The 15,958-nt window shown below is 47.2% G+C and overlaps 2 protein-coding genes across 5 annotated transcripts; one reads left to right on the forward strand and one right to left on the reverse strand.

Moving 5' to 3' along the window:
- Window positions 1-271: 271 nt before the first annotated feature.
- LOC100382457 (uncharacterized) lies at window positions 272-2,369 on the reverse strand. The gene is made up of 3 exons (NM_001321426.1): window positions 2,085-2,369; window positions 826-2,002; window positions 272-733 (listed from the first exon to the last, which is right to left on the reverse strand). The coding sequence occupies exons 1-3, from the start codon at window positions 2,263-2,265 to the stop codon at window positions 397-399; spliced, it is 1,695 nt and encodes a 564-aa protein (NP_001308355.1). The 5' UTR covers window positions 2,266-2,369; the 3' UTR covers window positions 272-396.
- A 2,995-nt stretch (window positions 2,370-5,364) lies between these two features.
- Window positions 5,365-10,096, forward strand: LOC100279931 (uncharacterized). 4 transcript variants are annotated; one of them, XM_008674507.3, is made up of 8 exons: window positions 5,365-5,473; window positions 5,815-6,013; window positions 6,103-7,707; window positions 7,805-7,871; window positions 7,978-8,181; window positions 8,319-8,360; window positions 9,494-9,605; window positions 9,691-10,096. In XM_008674507.3, exons 3-8 carry the CDS (start codon window positions 7,330-7,332, stop codon window positions 9,863-9,865), a joined length of 978 nt encoding a protein of 325 aa, XP_008672729.1. In that variant the 5' UTR covers window positions 5,365-5,473; window positions 5,815-6,013; window positions 6,103-7,329; the 3' UTR covers window positions 9,866-10,096.
- The last annotated feature ends 5,862 nt before the right edge of the window (window positions 10,097-15,958 follow it).

The following is a 15,958-nucleotide window of genomic DNA, read 5'->3' on the forward strand; positions in this document are numbered from 1 at the left end:
CTAACCTTCAAACAGGTCGGCTAACAAATTAGCTAATTGTTAGCGGGAGGACCTATGAATTGTTTGCCCATTAATAATTTGACCTTGCTAATAGGTGCTAATAGAGTAATAGATTAGATAAGTCTCTAAATATACACTAACAAATTTTTGCTAGCTAATTATTTGCTGACTAATTATTAACCATTCATAAACAATAAGCCAGAAGTATCGAAACAGGGCTTTAGGAGTTAAGACCACATGCGCAACTGATACAAGATAGATCCAAAGAGGTATCGAGATAAGTGATGATAACTTCACCCCATCATCAAACACATACGTGCAGATCCTAAGCAAGCCCTGCATGCTCGCCGCGCACATAGTTGCATTGCGGACATACACACGGCGACTGCCGCCTAGCTAGTTCTGCCTGATGACGTGCCCCTCATTTGCTTTCTTGAACAGACGCGCCTGTGCCGCGGCGGCGCCGTCGTCACCAGAGTTGAGCGCAGCACCGAATGCGTCCTTCACCTCCTGCGTCGTGAAGGGGAACCTGTTGTTCACCATGGAGTTGAGCAACGACGCCGTGCCCTCGCGGTAGAGCGCGCCCATGCCGTCCTCGCGCGTGTTCGCCAGCGCCTCCGGTACGGTGAGGTCGTGCCCGAACGGCACCGCCGCGCTCGGGCCGAACAGCCGCACCAGCGGGCACCAGAAACCGAATAGGCCCCAGATCACGCCCGGGTGCATCATCCAGTAGCTGCAAAGCCAGAAAACACGAGCGACGTTGCATACGTTAGGGTGTGCCAGGGGTTTTGTGTACAAGGGCTTAGGGGGGTTACGTTTACATACGTGCATGGGCCCGTGAAGGGCGGCGTGTTGGGGTCGTACGGCGTTGGGGTAGTCGGTGTTGGCGTCAGTGGAGAGAACGGTGGTGATGTGCTGATAGGCGGTAACGGCACTTGTGGAGTCGGCGTGTACCCACCACCGCCGCCAGGCGTGGTCGGGGAGGTTTCAGAGGACGGTGAAGGGGGGCCATAGTAGCCGCCGCCGCCACTGCCGCCAGGGGTTGTGGGGGAAGTATCACTGGACGGCGATGGAGGGCCGTAGTAGCCGCCGCCAGGAGTGGTCGGCGAAGTGTCACTGGACGGCGACGGAGGTCCGTAGTAGCCACCACTAGGCGCAGACGGTGTGGTCGGAGAGGTGTCAGAAGACGGCGAAGGAGGGCCATAGTACCCACCACCACCACCAGGCGTCGATGGAGAGGTGTCACTGGATGGCGAAGGGGGAGCACTACACCCTCCACCACCACCTCCAGGCGTCGACGGAGAGGTGCCACTGGACGGCGGAGGGGTTGCGCTACACCCTCCATCACTACCTCCAGGTGTCGATGGAGAGGTGTCACTGGACGGCGAAGGGGGAGCACTATACCCTCCACCATCACCGCCAGGCGGCGACGTCGGGGAGGTGTCAGAGGACGGCGAGGGAGGTCCGTAGTACCCACCACCACCTCCGGGCGTTGATGGAGAGCTGCCACTAGACGGCGAAGGGGGAGCACTACACCCTCCAGTACCACCACCGCCGGGCGTGGTCGGGGAGGTGTCAGAGGACGGCGAGGGAGGCCCATAGTACCCACCACCACCTCCAGGTGTCGGTGGAGAAGTATCACTGGACGGCGAAGGGGGGACACTACAGCCACCACCACCTCCGGGCGTCGATGGGGAGGTATCACTGGACGGCGAAGGAGGAGCACTGTATCCGCCGCCGCCACCGCCAGGAGGCGTCACCGGGGAGGTGTCAGATGATGGCGAGGGGGGACCGTAGTAGCCACCACCGGGCGTCGTCGGGGAGGTGTCGCTGGACGGTGACGGGGGAGCATCGTACCCGCCGCTACCGCCTGGAGCTGTCGGTGTGGTCGGGGAAGTGCCGATGTCTGGCGAAGGCGGGTAGTAGCTGCCGCCGCCGGGTGTGGTTGGCGTGGTCGGCGAGGTGCCGATGGACGGCGGGCAGGGCGGAGTCCCGTGTGAGCCTGCAAGGAAAGAGCGCACACAACGTCGTGTCAGTTGAGAGAATACGAAGAAACTGGAAGTCGTGGCTCGTGGGCCTCGAACCGGGAGAGTGGTCCGGGTCGGCGGGGTCCTTCCGGCCGCCGAAAGGCTCGCCATCGCGGAGACGGCGCGCAGCATTCTTCAGGCGGCCAAAAGGCTCGCCCTCGTCGAGCACACGCGCTGCCGCGGCGTACGCCAGCAAGAGGCAGCAGCAAACGAACACGAGAGCCGGCCTAGTAGCCATCTCCACACTCCTTGCAAGGAGGCAATGAGCTAGCTGAAGCTTGCTGGAGGTTTACAGGGTAGTGAGCTTTCCAGCTAGCCTTACTAGCTGCTGGTCTACTATATAACACAGCTCGCGCCTTCTCGTTCGCATATAAAAATCTGCTGCATCGTGCACAGGGCAAAGGATAGCGCACCGAATAAATGCACTGAATCAAAAGACTGACACTCCTAGAGGGAAGAGAGTCCGGCCGAGGTAGCTGGGGTGAACACCGCGCAGTTCACCGAAATGGAAATGGGCCGTAACGCCACGTCTTGATGGGCCGGCACCATCGTACCATCCTTTCACTATCGCGTGACCCAGTTCCGACTTGCACGCACCGACGCGCCACGAACGAACGCCATGCATGCACTGCTGCGGAACTCTGCCGCCCGCTGCGCCAGCGCCAGTATGCACCGTGGTCGACGGCCATGTGCAGGCGGTGCCGTCGTGTCGTCGTCGCCGCGCCGAGCGCGTGCACGCGGCGCGACGAGGGTTAGTTCTCGAACAGCACTTCAGCAAGCTAAGGGGGCACGGTGATGGGGCGTACGTCGTCCGCGCATCACGTACATGCATGGCTGCATGCATGCGTGCCTTGCAGGTGTGGCGTTAATGGCCGGTGTCCGGTCCATTTTCATCAGTCTCCTCCCTCCAATAGTTCAAGAATTTACTCTCAGCTAGCTACCATCGCTGTGGCTCCATAAGTTCCATGCGTGGGGCAGGCAGTGCGCGTCGGCGTGGCAGAGCGACACGGATGTGGCACCTGTACGAGCTGGACTGTGGCTTCAGAGGGAGAAATCAATGGCGCGGGCAGAGGTTGTTTCTCGAACTGTTTGTGTTTGGACTTCAAGTTTTCAACCATCCACCTAGCACCGAGACACCGAGTACAGAGGCACAGTACGTATTTGGAGCCAGCTTTGTGACCATGTGGTGGCAGCAGTGCCAATGTATGTGTATCAGTTATCAAAATGCCTTCGGGTGATCGTCTGCCTTGGATTGGATTGGATTGGATGCAAGATATGAATATGATGCATGTGAGGATGAAAACAAACGAGTAACAAACCGAGTATAAAAATAAAGTAGCATGTTTAGGAGTTAGGGGTGCGTTTGGTTACAATGACAGAACGGGTCGACATGAGACGATCCCTTAAATAAAATTGTTTGGTTAAGGTTTAAGGTTTAGAACAGGACTATCTCACTGTTGTCTCCAGTTGTCCCTCAAAATTGGAGCGACGAGAGAGAACACCAGGGGACGTCCTTGTCCACGCTGTCCTGCAACCAAATGCACCATATGACGTCGTCAAAGGCCATCAAAAGATATAAAAAAATAAATTTCAAAATTTAACAATTTTAAATGTATATTTGAGACTCTAAATAACTTTAAATCTAAAAAATTATAGGTCGCATTATGAAATACAAATTCCGTGTACGTGTAGGCCATGTTAACATCGAAGATGAGTCAAAAGTTCCTAAATTAATTTTCTATTTTTGAGAAACTAAAACTAAATTTGAACTCTAATAAATAGTTTCAAATAAAAACGCATCAACTATAAACTTGTGGATCACATCGACCTCTGTAACTTTAGTATGAATTTGGTCTTCATCCGACTTTATACGAAAAATATGAATTATTTTTACATAATTGGTTTTAAAAATAGTCCCTAAGTCTTAAGCGAATCAGTTAATCAATTTGTACGGGCGGCATCTAATGCCTTTGTAAGGAGTTGTTTAATAAAGATGGTCTCTTTAAAATATACACATTTGTAAATAATTAACATAGCTATCGATTGTTCCGACCTGTCCTACCGTTTACATAGGTGGCTCCTATAAAAACATGTCTACCATATTTATCAGGACGTCTGTCTTTAATAAATTCTTTTTAGTAGTGGGGGAGTGGGACTACGAAGCAATAACCAACGAAAACATTGATCTACGTAACTAACATATGAAATTAGATACGTTAAGAGCAAAAAAGTATTTTTCAAACTATATTATATATTGACAGAAAGCACATTGCAATCTTACGCAAGAAACTCCCGGGCAAAGCATTAGAGAGAAAAAGAAGAAACATTTGTAGTTGCGCCAAACGGAAATGAGGGCTCTGTTATTCTTAAAACGGCCAGGTGTCTTAGAGTCAGTTTAAACGCATTAGAGCTAATAGTTGTGTATTGATATAAGTTATTTTATGTGGGTCCAGATATTTGTGTATTTATGTAAATTATTCTAGAACTAGTTGTGTAAGAGCACTTCAAATGGCTAGCTAAATTGTTTTGTAAAGATAAATATGAATATTATTAGAAGAAAAACGTCTCCAACAGTGTCTGTAAATGACACTTCAAATTTAGTAACTCTCTATTTCTCCACTTTCACATAACTTGCTTAATAAATCAAATACAATTTAAAAATATATTGATAGTATTAGCTATCTCTAGTAAAAGTTTTAGCCTTAGGAGATAAAATTGAATCAGGAACAAATGAATTAGGCCCCTTTCATGTAGTTTTTTATTTTTAAATCTAGCTGCTATTTCTAAAAAATCCAAAAATAGAAAAATCATAATATCTGATTACCAATTTGTGTGTAAAATTATATAAATTTTAGTTACTACTAGATCGCAGAACTAAAATAAAATAAACAGATGGCTTGGTGGTAATGTCATATTAGCAAAACCGCTCATTAAAACTGGTCAGGGCTTATTTACCCGGTTTTGTGAAGTTGACAAAGTTAAAACAAGTAATTTTGAAAGTGAAACTATGCAGTAGACTATGCTCTACAAGGGTTACCAAATCGGTAGGCTAATCCGGCTAACCGGTACTCGCGTCGGTCGTTTAGTTCGGACCACCGGTTTCAAATTTTCAATTTGTGAAATTTTGTAAAATTTGAAAAAAATAGTGACAATTTTATTATAAATACTATGGATTATTTTAAGACTTTCTATTGAAACTAAATTTAAAATATATGATACCAAATTTAAACTAAAAATCAAACAAGTTTTAAAATATTAAAAAAAACTCCTAAGTGGGTCGGTCGTCCATAAGGCCCAATAGCTTCATATAATACCCTAACATGTCGTGACCTTCGTCAGGCCATTCCTCATCCTCCTCCCCGTCGCGTCCAGCCAAGAACAGCGCCCTTCCACCGCCCGAGTACGCGGTGTAGCGCTCCTACATCCACTAGCCCGGAAAGCCGTCGGTTAGTACTTCTCATCCGCTCAGTACGTAAGCCGCTCATTTTACCTATTAATTGCCAATTATATACGATAAATTAGTTGGCTAGTCAACGGCTAAATAGGTGATGTAGCCTGGACGGGCCATCGTTAGTCGCCGGCTAATCGGTCTGCTTTGTCCTTTAGCCGAGCGTGTTGGCCGACTAATCGGCCAGAGATGGTGATAAGCCAACCTGCTGAGTAGAGCTGTAGAGGATAGGGTTAGGGAGATTTACCCCTTTTGGCTTCAAATCCTTTGAAATCATCACTGCTACTTGTTATGTAGGCTAATAATACTTGTAATAATAGTTGTTGTTGCTATTTCTAGGGTTGTTAGATCGGATTGATCCAATATGGGAACACGGGGACAATATATCTCCGATTCAGGTGCAAGTACTGCAAGAAACAGTGGAAGGGGGTGGTGCTACACGTTTCAAGCAACACAATGCATCGCTTGGGAGGAATGTGCATGGTTGTCGTAATGTTTCGCTAGACATTGCCTTTACTTTCGGCGTGAGATTGACAAGGTCTATGATAAAAGGAGAGCAAGAGTAGAGTGGTGGGTTCGCACCGTGTTTCCGATGATGCCGATGCTGGTGTTGATGCTGAATTACAGGTCGCAGGCCGCATTTGCAGGATTATTTCACAAAGTTCAAGGATGATTGGCCAACATATGAACCTACCATCATGTGCGACTCATGGACAGGACCAACCCAAAAGTGAGCGATTAATTTCATGTTATTTTGCAATGGTGTTATGTTCTTCCACAAATCAATTGATGCAACTGGTAAATTTCAAGATGCGAACTATTTACACAAGGTAATTTCATTAATCGTTTTATGTCTGTATTTGTATCTTCGATGTTGTTTGTGAACTATAAAACAATGCCATGTAATGTATTTGAACTGTTAAATATTGTTATTGGACTTTTGTTCAAATTATGGGACTTCAATGTGATTTATTTGCAAAAAAACATATACCTGAGTTTCTGCATCAGTGCCGCCAGTTTATCTGGTCAGGAGCCGATTAATCGGTCTTATCGGTTGACTAATCGGTTTTAAATTGTTTAGAATTCAAACTAGGTTGACTTTAATTTCTATTGGTTTTCGTCGATTTATCGTGGTTTACAGATTATCGATGGACACCGGTTTGTGTGTCCTCAATCCGGTTTGGTGAACTCTGATCCTCTAAAGATTTTACAGATTTCCGTAGCAGTACTTGTTGCTTGAATCCACATTTTCTTCAAAGGTACGTTTAGACTGTGTCATTTAAAAAATTGTTTTGTCCTGTTTAACAATATAAATTGCAACATTTATAAAGATAACCTTATAACAGAGGAAGAGCAATGGAAATCACATGGGTCACGTCTATCTACAATCTACTAGACTACTACTGTACGCCTGTATGGCTGTATCGTACACCCTAGGTGCGTGTGCGTACTTGTTGCAGTAATACACAAGTCACCACTATATCACTCTCTACAAGCCCACTACTGCTCCTGCCACTCCTACTATACAGTATACACTGCCCAGTTGCGCTAGTGTAGCGTAGGAATACTGTAGGCGATGATCGACGGTCCACTGTGCCCAGCCCTCGACAAGTCTCAGTCGCTTCATGCACGTCGCGGTGCCAGTCTCGTTGCTCCTGCTCCCTTATCCTGCAAAGCTGAAAGCTGCAAGGCCTGCAGATCACTTCCAGTCTTCAAAAGTACAGTTCGCGAAAGTTGAAACGAGCGAGCGACGAACCGAACCAACCAACCGGCGGTGGCCACGTAGCCCCCCCTGACACAAAGACAAAGCTACCTAGAAGCTAGCCCGTGGAGCGGCTAGACTACTAGACTATCATGTCTCGGTACTGCGTCAACGAGCAGTCGAGCACCCGGCCTCATCCTGCCTCGGCAGGCAGTTGGCACGGCAGCACCCCAGCAGGCAGCAGCCCCTCCAATTTAAAGCAAGCAACGACGGGCAAAGAGCAGCTCGGCGGGGGCTGCTGCAGCGCCGCGCGTTTGCGAGTCCGGGACGACGACATGGGGAGGGGCCGCAGCGAGATAAAGCGGATCGAGAACCCGACGCAGCGGCAGTCCACCTTCTACAAGCGCAGGGACGGGCTCTTCAAGAAGGCAAGGGAGCTCGCCGTCCTGTGCGACGTCGACCTGCTGCTGCTCCTCTTCTCCGGCTCCGGGAAGCTGTACCACTACCTCTCGCCCACCGTGCCCACGTACGTATGTAAGCCAGGATCACCGATCTGCACATACTTCATTTCCCGCACTCTTAGCAGCACTGTGCTTTGCTTTTGCTTCTCCCTCGTTTTCGCTCCAGTGTCAAGGACCTGGTCGAGAGGTACGAGGCCGCGACGCACAGCAAGGTCTGGGCCGACGTTCGCCAGGTAACCTCCTGTCTAAGCAGAGCGCGTACGTACGTACGTACGTGGGCTGGCATGCAGCGCATGCATTCCCTGCTTCTTTTAGCGGTAAACGATGGGGCTCCTGCAGGAGCGGCGCGCGGAGCTGGAGAAGGCGGAGCGGATGTGCGAGCTCATGGAGAAGGAGCTGCGGTTCATGACGGTGGACGACGGGGAGCAGTACACGGTGCCGTCGCTGGAGCTGCTGGAGCACAGCCTGGAGGCGGCCGTGCACAGGGTGCGCTCCGAGAAGGACCGCAAGATCGGCGGCGAGATCGACTGCCTCCAGAACATTGTACGTATATATAGTGTTGTTGATGCGGTCTTCTCCTAGATTTAGAAAGATAGTTAATAGCCTCTCTCTCTCTCTCTCTCTCTCTCTCTCTCTCTCTCTCTCTCTCTCTCTCTCTCTCGCTTCTGCTCTGGCTGCAGATCAGAGGACGCCACGAGGAGCGCTACGGGTTGTGCGACAAGGTAAGCACACGATTTTGTGAGCTACAGACGCTCAGAACGCCCCGAGACTGCACTTAATAAGTATACATTTCTTGCACCATAAAACGTAGCGTCGTGTGAGCAACTTAAATTACTTGCGTACATTTCTTTGGCTATATATAAGAACATTTCTTCATTTGCTTGCACCATACAAAACAACCGAAGAGATGGTTCATAGCAGGCAAAAGAATCTTCCTGCGGTCCTGCCTATGGCTTTGCCGCTTAGCAGATAAACAACCTATCTGAGCTCCGCTTGTTTGGGAACTTTGTTCAGAAACTCCTGAGTTCAGCTCTATCATTTCGGTGACTGTATGACTTCTCCCATCTTTCCTTTTGAGATAGAGAGTACAACCTAGGTAAGGCGACTGTTCGCAATATTCAGCTGCAATCCATATAGATAAAAACACCTACTAGAAAAAGTAGGAGCCAAGTGGATTAAAGTCGCAACTAACAAAAGGCTGAAGACCATCTATACAGATCGAAGCAAGTACAAGTCGAACAAGAATAGGCATTTCTTTCAGGCTTGCACACTCGACGCAATGAAATAGGATGCCCGTTCCCTAAAAAAATAGATACTGAGCGAAATGGGATGGCGATTCCCTACGAGAATAGACACCGGATGAAACAGGATGATGCTTCCCTACAAGAGAAAAAGCGGTTCATCCATTCAGACGAACCATGAGCCGTGCATGTGCATGCGCTACGCTACGCATGCTAGTGTCACGACCACTGCCCCCCTAAGAGACGCAACGGTCGCCAGGCTATTAGTATGTCACTTCAAGCTTTCGGCCGTCGCTTTATTACTACAGACTACAGTGCTCTGCGTATGATGCTACGTACTCCCTACGTTTTTTAGTTGTTGCTGGATAGTTTAATTTTACACTATCCAGCCACAACTAAAACAAAATGGAGGAAGTACGTACTACAAGGTAGCTGTGATGTAAACCTAATCTTGGCTTTGTGAGCGAATCAATTTTGCTTCCTTTGATTTGTTATTTTTCTTTGACTGCGTGCATCCGTATATAGAACTTGTAATTTTTTTTCTCCTTTGTTAGTTTTGACTGTGAACATCTGTCTACAGTTTTTTTTGCATCTAGAGTCTAAAATCCGTGCAGAACTTCTTGCAAATTTGGCCGCAGCTTGCTCATTCTCAGGCCTGGAACAACGGCGGGGAAGGTGGAGGGTCGACCCCACCAAGCGGCGGCGGCGGCCTGGAACTCAAACTGGGTGCGTTCCTTACGCGACCTTCCATTACAGACCAACTATTTGCAGTACCAAACCAACCAACCTGAAGCTTTCTGCAAAATTGCAGGTTTCAACTGACGCTGGCTGGCTTGGAAGCTCGAGGATGGATCGAAGACTATGAGCTCCTTCATTGTGCCCTGTCAGGCTACCTACCCCTGCACCCTGTTGGTTATGGTTTAAAATGGTTATTGACCAAAGTTGTCCTGCATCAAACAAGGCTCAGCTTGATGTTAATGTGCTGAGGGATCTAATGTATTATTAGCGTTATCCAGCTCTTGTTTACGTGCTCCATCTCAATCCATGCACGTTAGGATGGATTGTCTAATCTAGTTCAAATTTCGTATCAATCTATTCCATCCCATACAAATTAATCCATGTGGATTGGGTGGTATTGAGTCGGTTTAATTCTATAGCAAGTCAAAATCCATCCCAATCCATCCCAATACACACCAATACACATGGAATTGAAATAACCGAACCAGGCCTAAGATGGATATCTGAACCCTAAACCCTAAACACATGTATTCATATTAAAATTAAGGTGCATACATGACCTTAGCACATATATTCAAACTGTGTTGTAGTGGATAGGATGGAACGGCTCCAGGAATAACGCAGGCAAGTAAATTTCGCCGTTTGTGAATCCAGAACGATTCGGTAATGACACGCTGAAAACCAGATTAAACCCTGAACCCAAATAGAACTAAAAGCATGTGCGCCTGGCGCTAGGAGCTCAGCAAGAACGTAGCAATATAGAGATCGATAATCACGTCTCAAAGATCATTACTGAAAAGATCTCATCACTGCTCCAAGGATTACGCAACGAGAGGCAAGAAAGAAGGGCGAATGACAGCGACAAACGAGAAAGCAAAATCAAATGAAGGAAACCTAACATAGCGTAGACGAATTGGGTACGAAGGAATCCGCCGCCGCCGGCTTAGCTTCACGTCTCACAATGGAAGGCACCAGCCACCAGGACCAGCCGTCCAGGTAGCCCCTGGCCTTTTACCGGCGGGCTGTGCTGCGAGCGGAGAGGAAACCCTAAGGATCTGTGAAATGGCAACCGTCCGATCATTATTCATGAGTCGATGCGCAAGATTTGTTGCTGGCAAGGCCGCAACTGGGCCAAGCCTAACGATGGGGGTACAAGATTCGGTGACAAAAGTTCACAGTTATGGGCCTGCCTGAAATTCGGGCCCAGCAGCCGTAAGCGTATCACGTCCTCAGTTTTGTGCGGGTAGGGATGTAATCGGATCGAATACGAATACAGACGGATATTAATGAAATTATATTTATTTTTATATTTTTATTCAAATTCGAATTTAAATACGAATAGCTTTGAATAAGAATACAAATACGGATGTTCTCGAATACAAGTACGGATAGTCGTGATCGAATACGGAACTAGTCAGACACGGATAGCATCAGTAACGAATATTTTTGTCGGATATCGTACAAGACACTGTTCCACACATATCATAGTTGTAATCATTTAGCTCCTCCTTTAGTCCAAACATTTTTTAGGATTATATGTCGACATATGGTACGCCTCCATAAAATTCCATGAATTTCTAAGGCTATTTTGAGTGTTACTATTTTCTTTATATAGTAAATTGTTAAAATGCAATTAAATTCATAAAATACTATAGCATCGATTGATATTGTAAATAAGTTATCAATACTAATAAATATTCTAGAAGAATATAACATCAAGTACCCACATGAAAATGATAAAAGTGGAGTATTATTTATGTTGAAACTTAGATGCTTATGGTGGTTTCACATGTAACTCACACAAAAAAGTGGAAATGAAATGAAATAATTGCTTACATCTTGTGGATTTTATGGTTCAAACACTTTTTAGGATGTTATATGGACATATGTTGCCCTACGCCAAATTTCTATTTATGTATTATTAATTTCTTTATGCAGAAAGTCATCAAAATACATTTCACGTGTAACTCGCGTAACAAGTGTAAGTGAAATAAAAAGAATCACTAGCATCTTATGGACTTTATGGCCCAAACATTTTTTTAGAATTTTATGTGGACAAATGTTAACCCTCCATCAAATTTTATGAATTTATGAGGCTATTTGTATTATCAATTTATTTCTAAAGGAAATCATCAAAATGCAATTAAATCCATAAAATAATGTAGTGTCTATAAAAAATTGCAAATAAGTTAGCAGGATCAATAAACATTTTATTAAAGACAATATTAAGTCCCTAAGTGAAATTGATAAAGCGAAGTATTGATTATGTTGAAACTTGGATACTTATGTTGATTTCACATGTAACTCACGTAATAAATGGGAGTGAAATGAAAGAAATCCCCGACATATTACGAAATTTATGGTCCAAGCATTTTTTAGAATTATATGTGGACTTATGTTACTCCTACGTTAATTTTCATGAATTTTTTAGGCTATTTGTGTATTGTTATTTCCTTTCCCTAGAAAATTATCAAAATGCAATTAAATCCATAAATATTATAATGTCACCAAAAATAGCAAATAAGTTACCAAAACTAATAAAAATCATATAAGAAGATAACATCAAGTTCCCATATGAAAATGATAAAGTGAAGTATTGATTATGTTAAAATTTGGATACTTAATTTAAAAAAAGTCAGCCGGTCTTTTTTCAATGCAAAAAACGTCTCACAAGATTTACACGGTATATAACGGTATATAAAAGATGTGTCTGCTCTACTTTAGGGCAATTTTGTTTCAAAACTGAGGGTGGCAATTTTGCTCTTAAGTCTAGATTGCTTTATTATAACTAGTTGTTCAAGAACTCTATGCTTGTAACAACTATAAGAGATTAGCTGAATTTAATGATTTAGCTACTCTCTAAAATAGAATTCACAATAAAAAATATAGGCTAGTCCAACGGGCCTAATAATGAGTGGAGAAGACTGTCCAAAAATAGTGATCAAATGTATAGAAATAGAGAGCTACTAAAATTTAAAGAGTCATTTAGAGAGTCTATTTGTCGGGGACCATAATTAGGGGTACCCTCAAGACTCCTAATTCTCAGCTGTTAACCCCCATCAGCATAAAGCTGCTAAGGCCTGATGGGTGCGATTAAGTCAGGGATCAGTCCATTCGAGCGACTTGATCACGCCTCGCTCGAGCCCAGCCTCGGACAAGGGCTGCCAACCTCGGAGGATTTCCGTCTCGCCCGAGGCCCCCCTCCAACGGCGAACATATTTCCGGCTCGCCCGAGGCCCTGCCTTCGCTAAGAAGCAACCCTGACTAAATCGCCGCACCGACCGACCAAGTCGCAGGAGCATTTAATGCAAAGGTGGCCTGACACCTTTATCCTGACGCGCGCCCTCCGGCAGAGCCGAAGTGACCGCCGTCACTTCGCCGCTCCACTGACCGGCCTGACAGAAGGACAGCGTCGCCTGCGCCACTCCGACTGCAGTACCATTTGACAGAGTGAGGCTGACAGGCAGTCAGGCCCTGCCGAAGGCACCATAGGAAGCTCCGTTTCGCCCGACCCAGGGCTCGGACTCGGGCTAAGTCCCGGAAGACGGCGAACTCCGCTCCGCCCGACCCAGGGCTCGGACTCGGGCTAAGTCTCGGAAGACGGCGAACTCCGCTCCGCCCGACCCAGGGCTCGGACTCGGGCTAAGTCCCGGAAGACGGCGAACTCCGCTCCGCCCGACCCAGGGCTCGGATTCGGGCTCAGCCCTAGAAGACGACGAACTCCGCTTCGCCCGACCCCAGGGATCGGACTCCGCCCTGGCCTCTGCCGACGACCTCCGCCTCGCCCGACCCAGGGGCTCGGCCTCGGCCTCGGCCATGGAAGACAGACTCGACCTCGGCTTCGGAGGAGCCTCCACATCGCCCAACCTAGGGCGCAGGCCAGCCACGTCAACAGGAGGCGCCATCATCATCCTACCCCGAGCTGACTCGGGCCGCAGGGAACAAGACCGGTGTCCCATCTGGCTAGCTCCGCCAGATAGGCAATGATGGCGCCCCGCATACTCTGTGACGACGGCGGTTCTCAGCCCCCTTACGGAAGCAAGAGGACGTCAGCAAGGACCCAACCGCTCCGACAGCTGTCCCTCCGCCAGGCTCCATCGCTCCTCCGACGGCCACGACATCACACCAGCTGGGCGCCAAGATCTCTCCGGCTGCCACATCGGCATGTACTTAGGGCGCTAGCTCTCCCTCGCTAGACACGTAGCACTCTGCTACACCCCCATTGTACACATGGATCCTCTCCTTATGCCTATAAAAGGAAGGACCAGGGCCCTCTTAGAGAGGGTTGGCCGCGCGGGGACGAGGACGAGACATGCGCTCTCTTGGGGTCGCTCGCTTCCCTCTCCCGCGTGGACGCTTGTAACCCCCTACTGCAAGCGCACCCGACCTGGGCGCGGGACGAACACGAAGGCCGCGGGATTCCCACCTCTCTCACGCCGGGCTCCGACCGCCTCGCTCTCCCCCCTTTGCGCTCGCCCTCGCGCTCGACCCATCTGGGCTGGGGCACGTGGCGACACTCACTCGTCGGCCCAAAGGACCCCCCCGGTCTCGAAACGCCGACACTGTTGTATACATCTTTCTTCTAATAATAACCAAATTACATTTACAAAACGATATATTTAGTCTCTTATAGTTGCTCATACATTATTTTTTAAGGATTTTGGAATAGTAGAAGAGCGACTCTAAAAGTTTATAATGAGCTCCCAGGTCTTTATAGAATATGCAACTCTGGACTTATACGTTTGATTGCCTATTAGAGCATCTCCAACAAGATGACTCAAAATAGTTCCTAAAATTTAAAATATTACATCCACATCTAGATAGAGTTTCTCCGTCCTCTAAATTTAGAATACGCTTCTAGATGACTCAAAATAGCATCCACTAAACGGTTCTCTAAGTTTAGAGTACGCTTCTAGATAGAGTTTCTCTGTCCTCTCATCTATCCATTTGAATACTTAAAACAACCGGTTTAACAAAACTAAAATATGTACAATACATTTTAGATTATGATCAATACGTATGTACAAAAATTTCAAAAAAAAAATGTCTCTAATATAGATATTTATATAGAGATGATGTGATTTAAAGAACGTTGTTGGAGAGAAAGAAAATATAGAAAATAAAATCTTTTAAGAGAAGACTGTAAATGACATATAGCTGGAGTTGCCACTTTTTTTGAGGCGACATTTCCCAGCCTCCCGATCTCCAGGTCTCTTGGCATTGTGACGGCTGGTGGCCGCCAACTATTGCCTGAACGTTCTAAGTTTCAGTTGCAGATCGAAGACCTCGATGTGACAATCGTTACAGCATTGTTTTTTTTTGCCCCATTCAAGATCTACATTAGGGACGAACAAGACCCGGTAGAGTTAGTAGTATCTGTTTAGGATTATCTATTCAGATTATATAATCCAACAAATTTTGAATTGACGCCAAAACTTGTTGGATAGTTTGTCGAGACTGTTTAACAAGTTCATCAGCCACTCTTTTTTTTATCTCTATTTTGATATTTGATTACTGTGTAGAGCGCCGCTTGGCATTGTGCACCAATGGCTAGGATTACTTGTGAGCGATCGTCTCTGTGCAGCTTCAGAGATCATTGCTTTGTCGATGAGAAAACAGAACGACTAGCACGCGGCGGAAGTCGGAACATCTCTCGCTGCAGCCTGCAGACCTGCTACAGTGCTACGCGTCCGAGTCCTCCTGCGCCTCGGAGTAGTGTGTTTGTACGGGTGAGAGTGAAACGGTCAGCGTCGCGATCGATGAGGCTGCAGTAGTAATGCTTGCACAACAAACTACTCTACTGCTAGCGTGTGCGTGTGTGGAATTGTGAGGGAGCGAGCAAATTGCAGATAAACTAGTGGTGCATTTAATGCCAGGGCGCCTAAACAGCCGCCTGGCACGCGGAGCTGCTGCCCGCTGGAGGCGCAACGATCGTTACGGTGCGGTCAAACCAAGTCTCTTCTCCGCGCAATTCGACCCATTTCTTTCAGCTCTCGATGCATTCAGCCTCAAAAGTCAAAACGAGCATTTCGAATTTCCTGAGTGCGGAGAGCTGGAGAAGAACGTTGCTGCCACCCATGGCCGCCGGTAAAACCTCCTCCCATCGAAATGACAGCCTCCCAGTCCCAGCCTGCATTAATATAATGGCAGCCTGCTCTCATCGCAAGGTAACAAAGGTCATTAACTGTGAAGGGAATCTTATTCGAGCTGAATTTGCGCGCTGTTCGATCGTCTACTCAAACGGCAAAACAAGCAGCCATGTATGTGGCCAGAAACCCAGCGACCCAGATCGATCGATGGCCGGCCCTATAAATTGGCCCTTGTCCGAGAGCACGATCGTC

The sequence above is a fragment of the Zea mays genome, chromosome 3 (assembly GCF_902167145.1).
Source record: "Zea mays cultivar B73 chromosome 3, Zm-B73-REFERENCE-NAM-5.0, whole genome shotgun sequence".
Classification (NCBI taxonomy): domain Eukaryota; kingdom Viridiplantae; phylum Streptophyta; class Magnoliopsida; order Poales; family Poaceae; genus Zea; species Zea mays.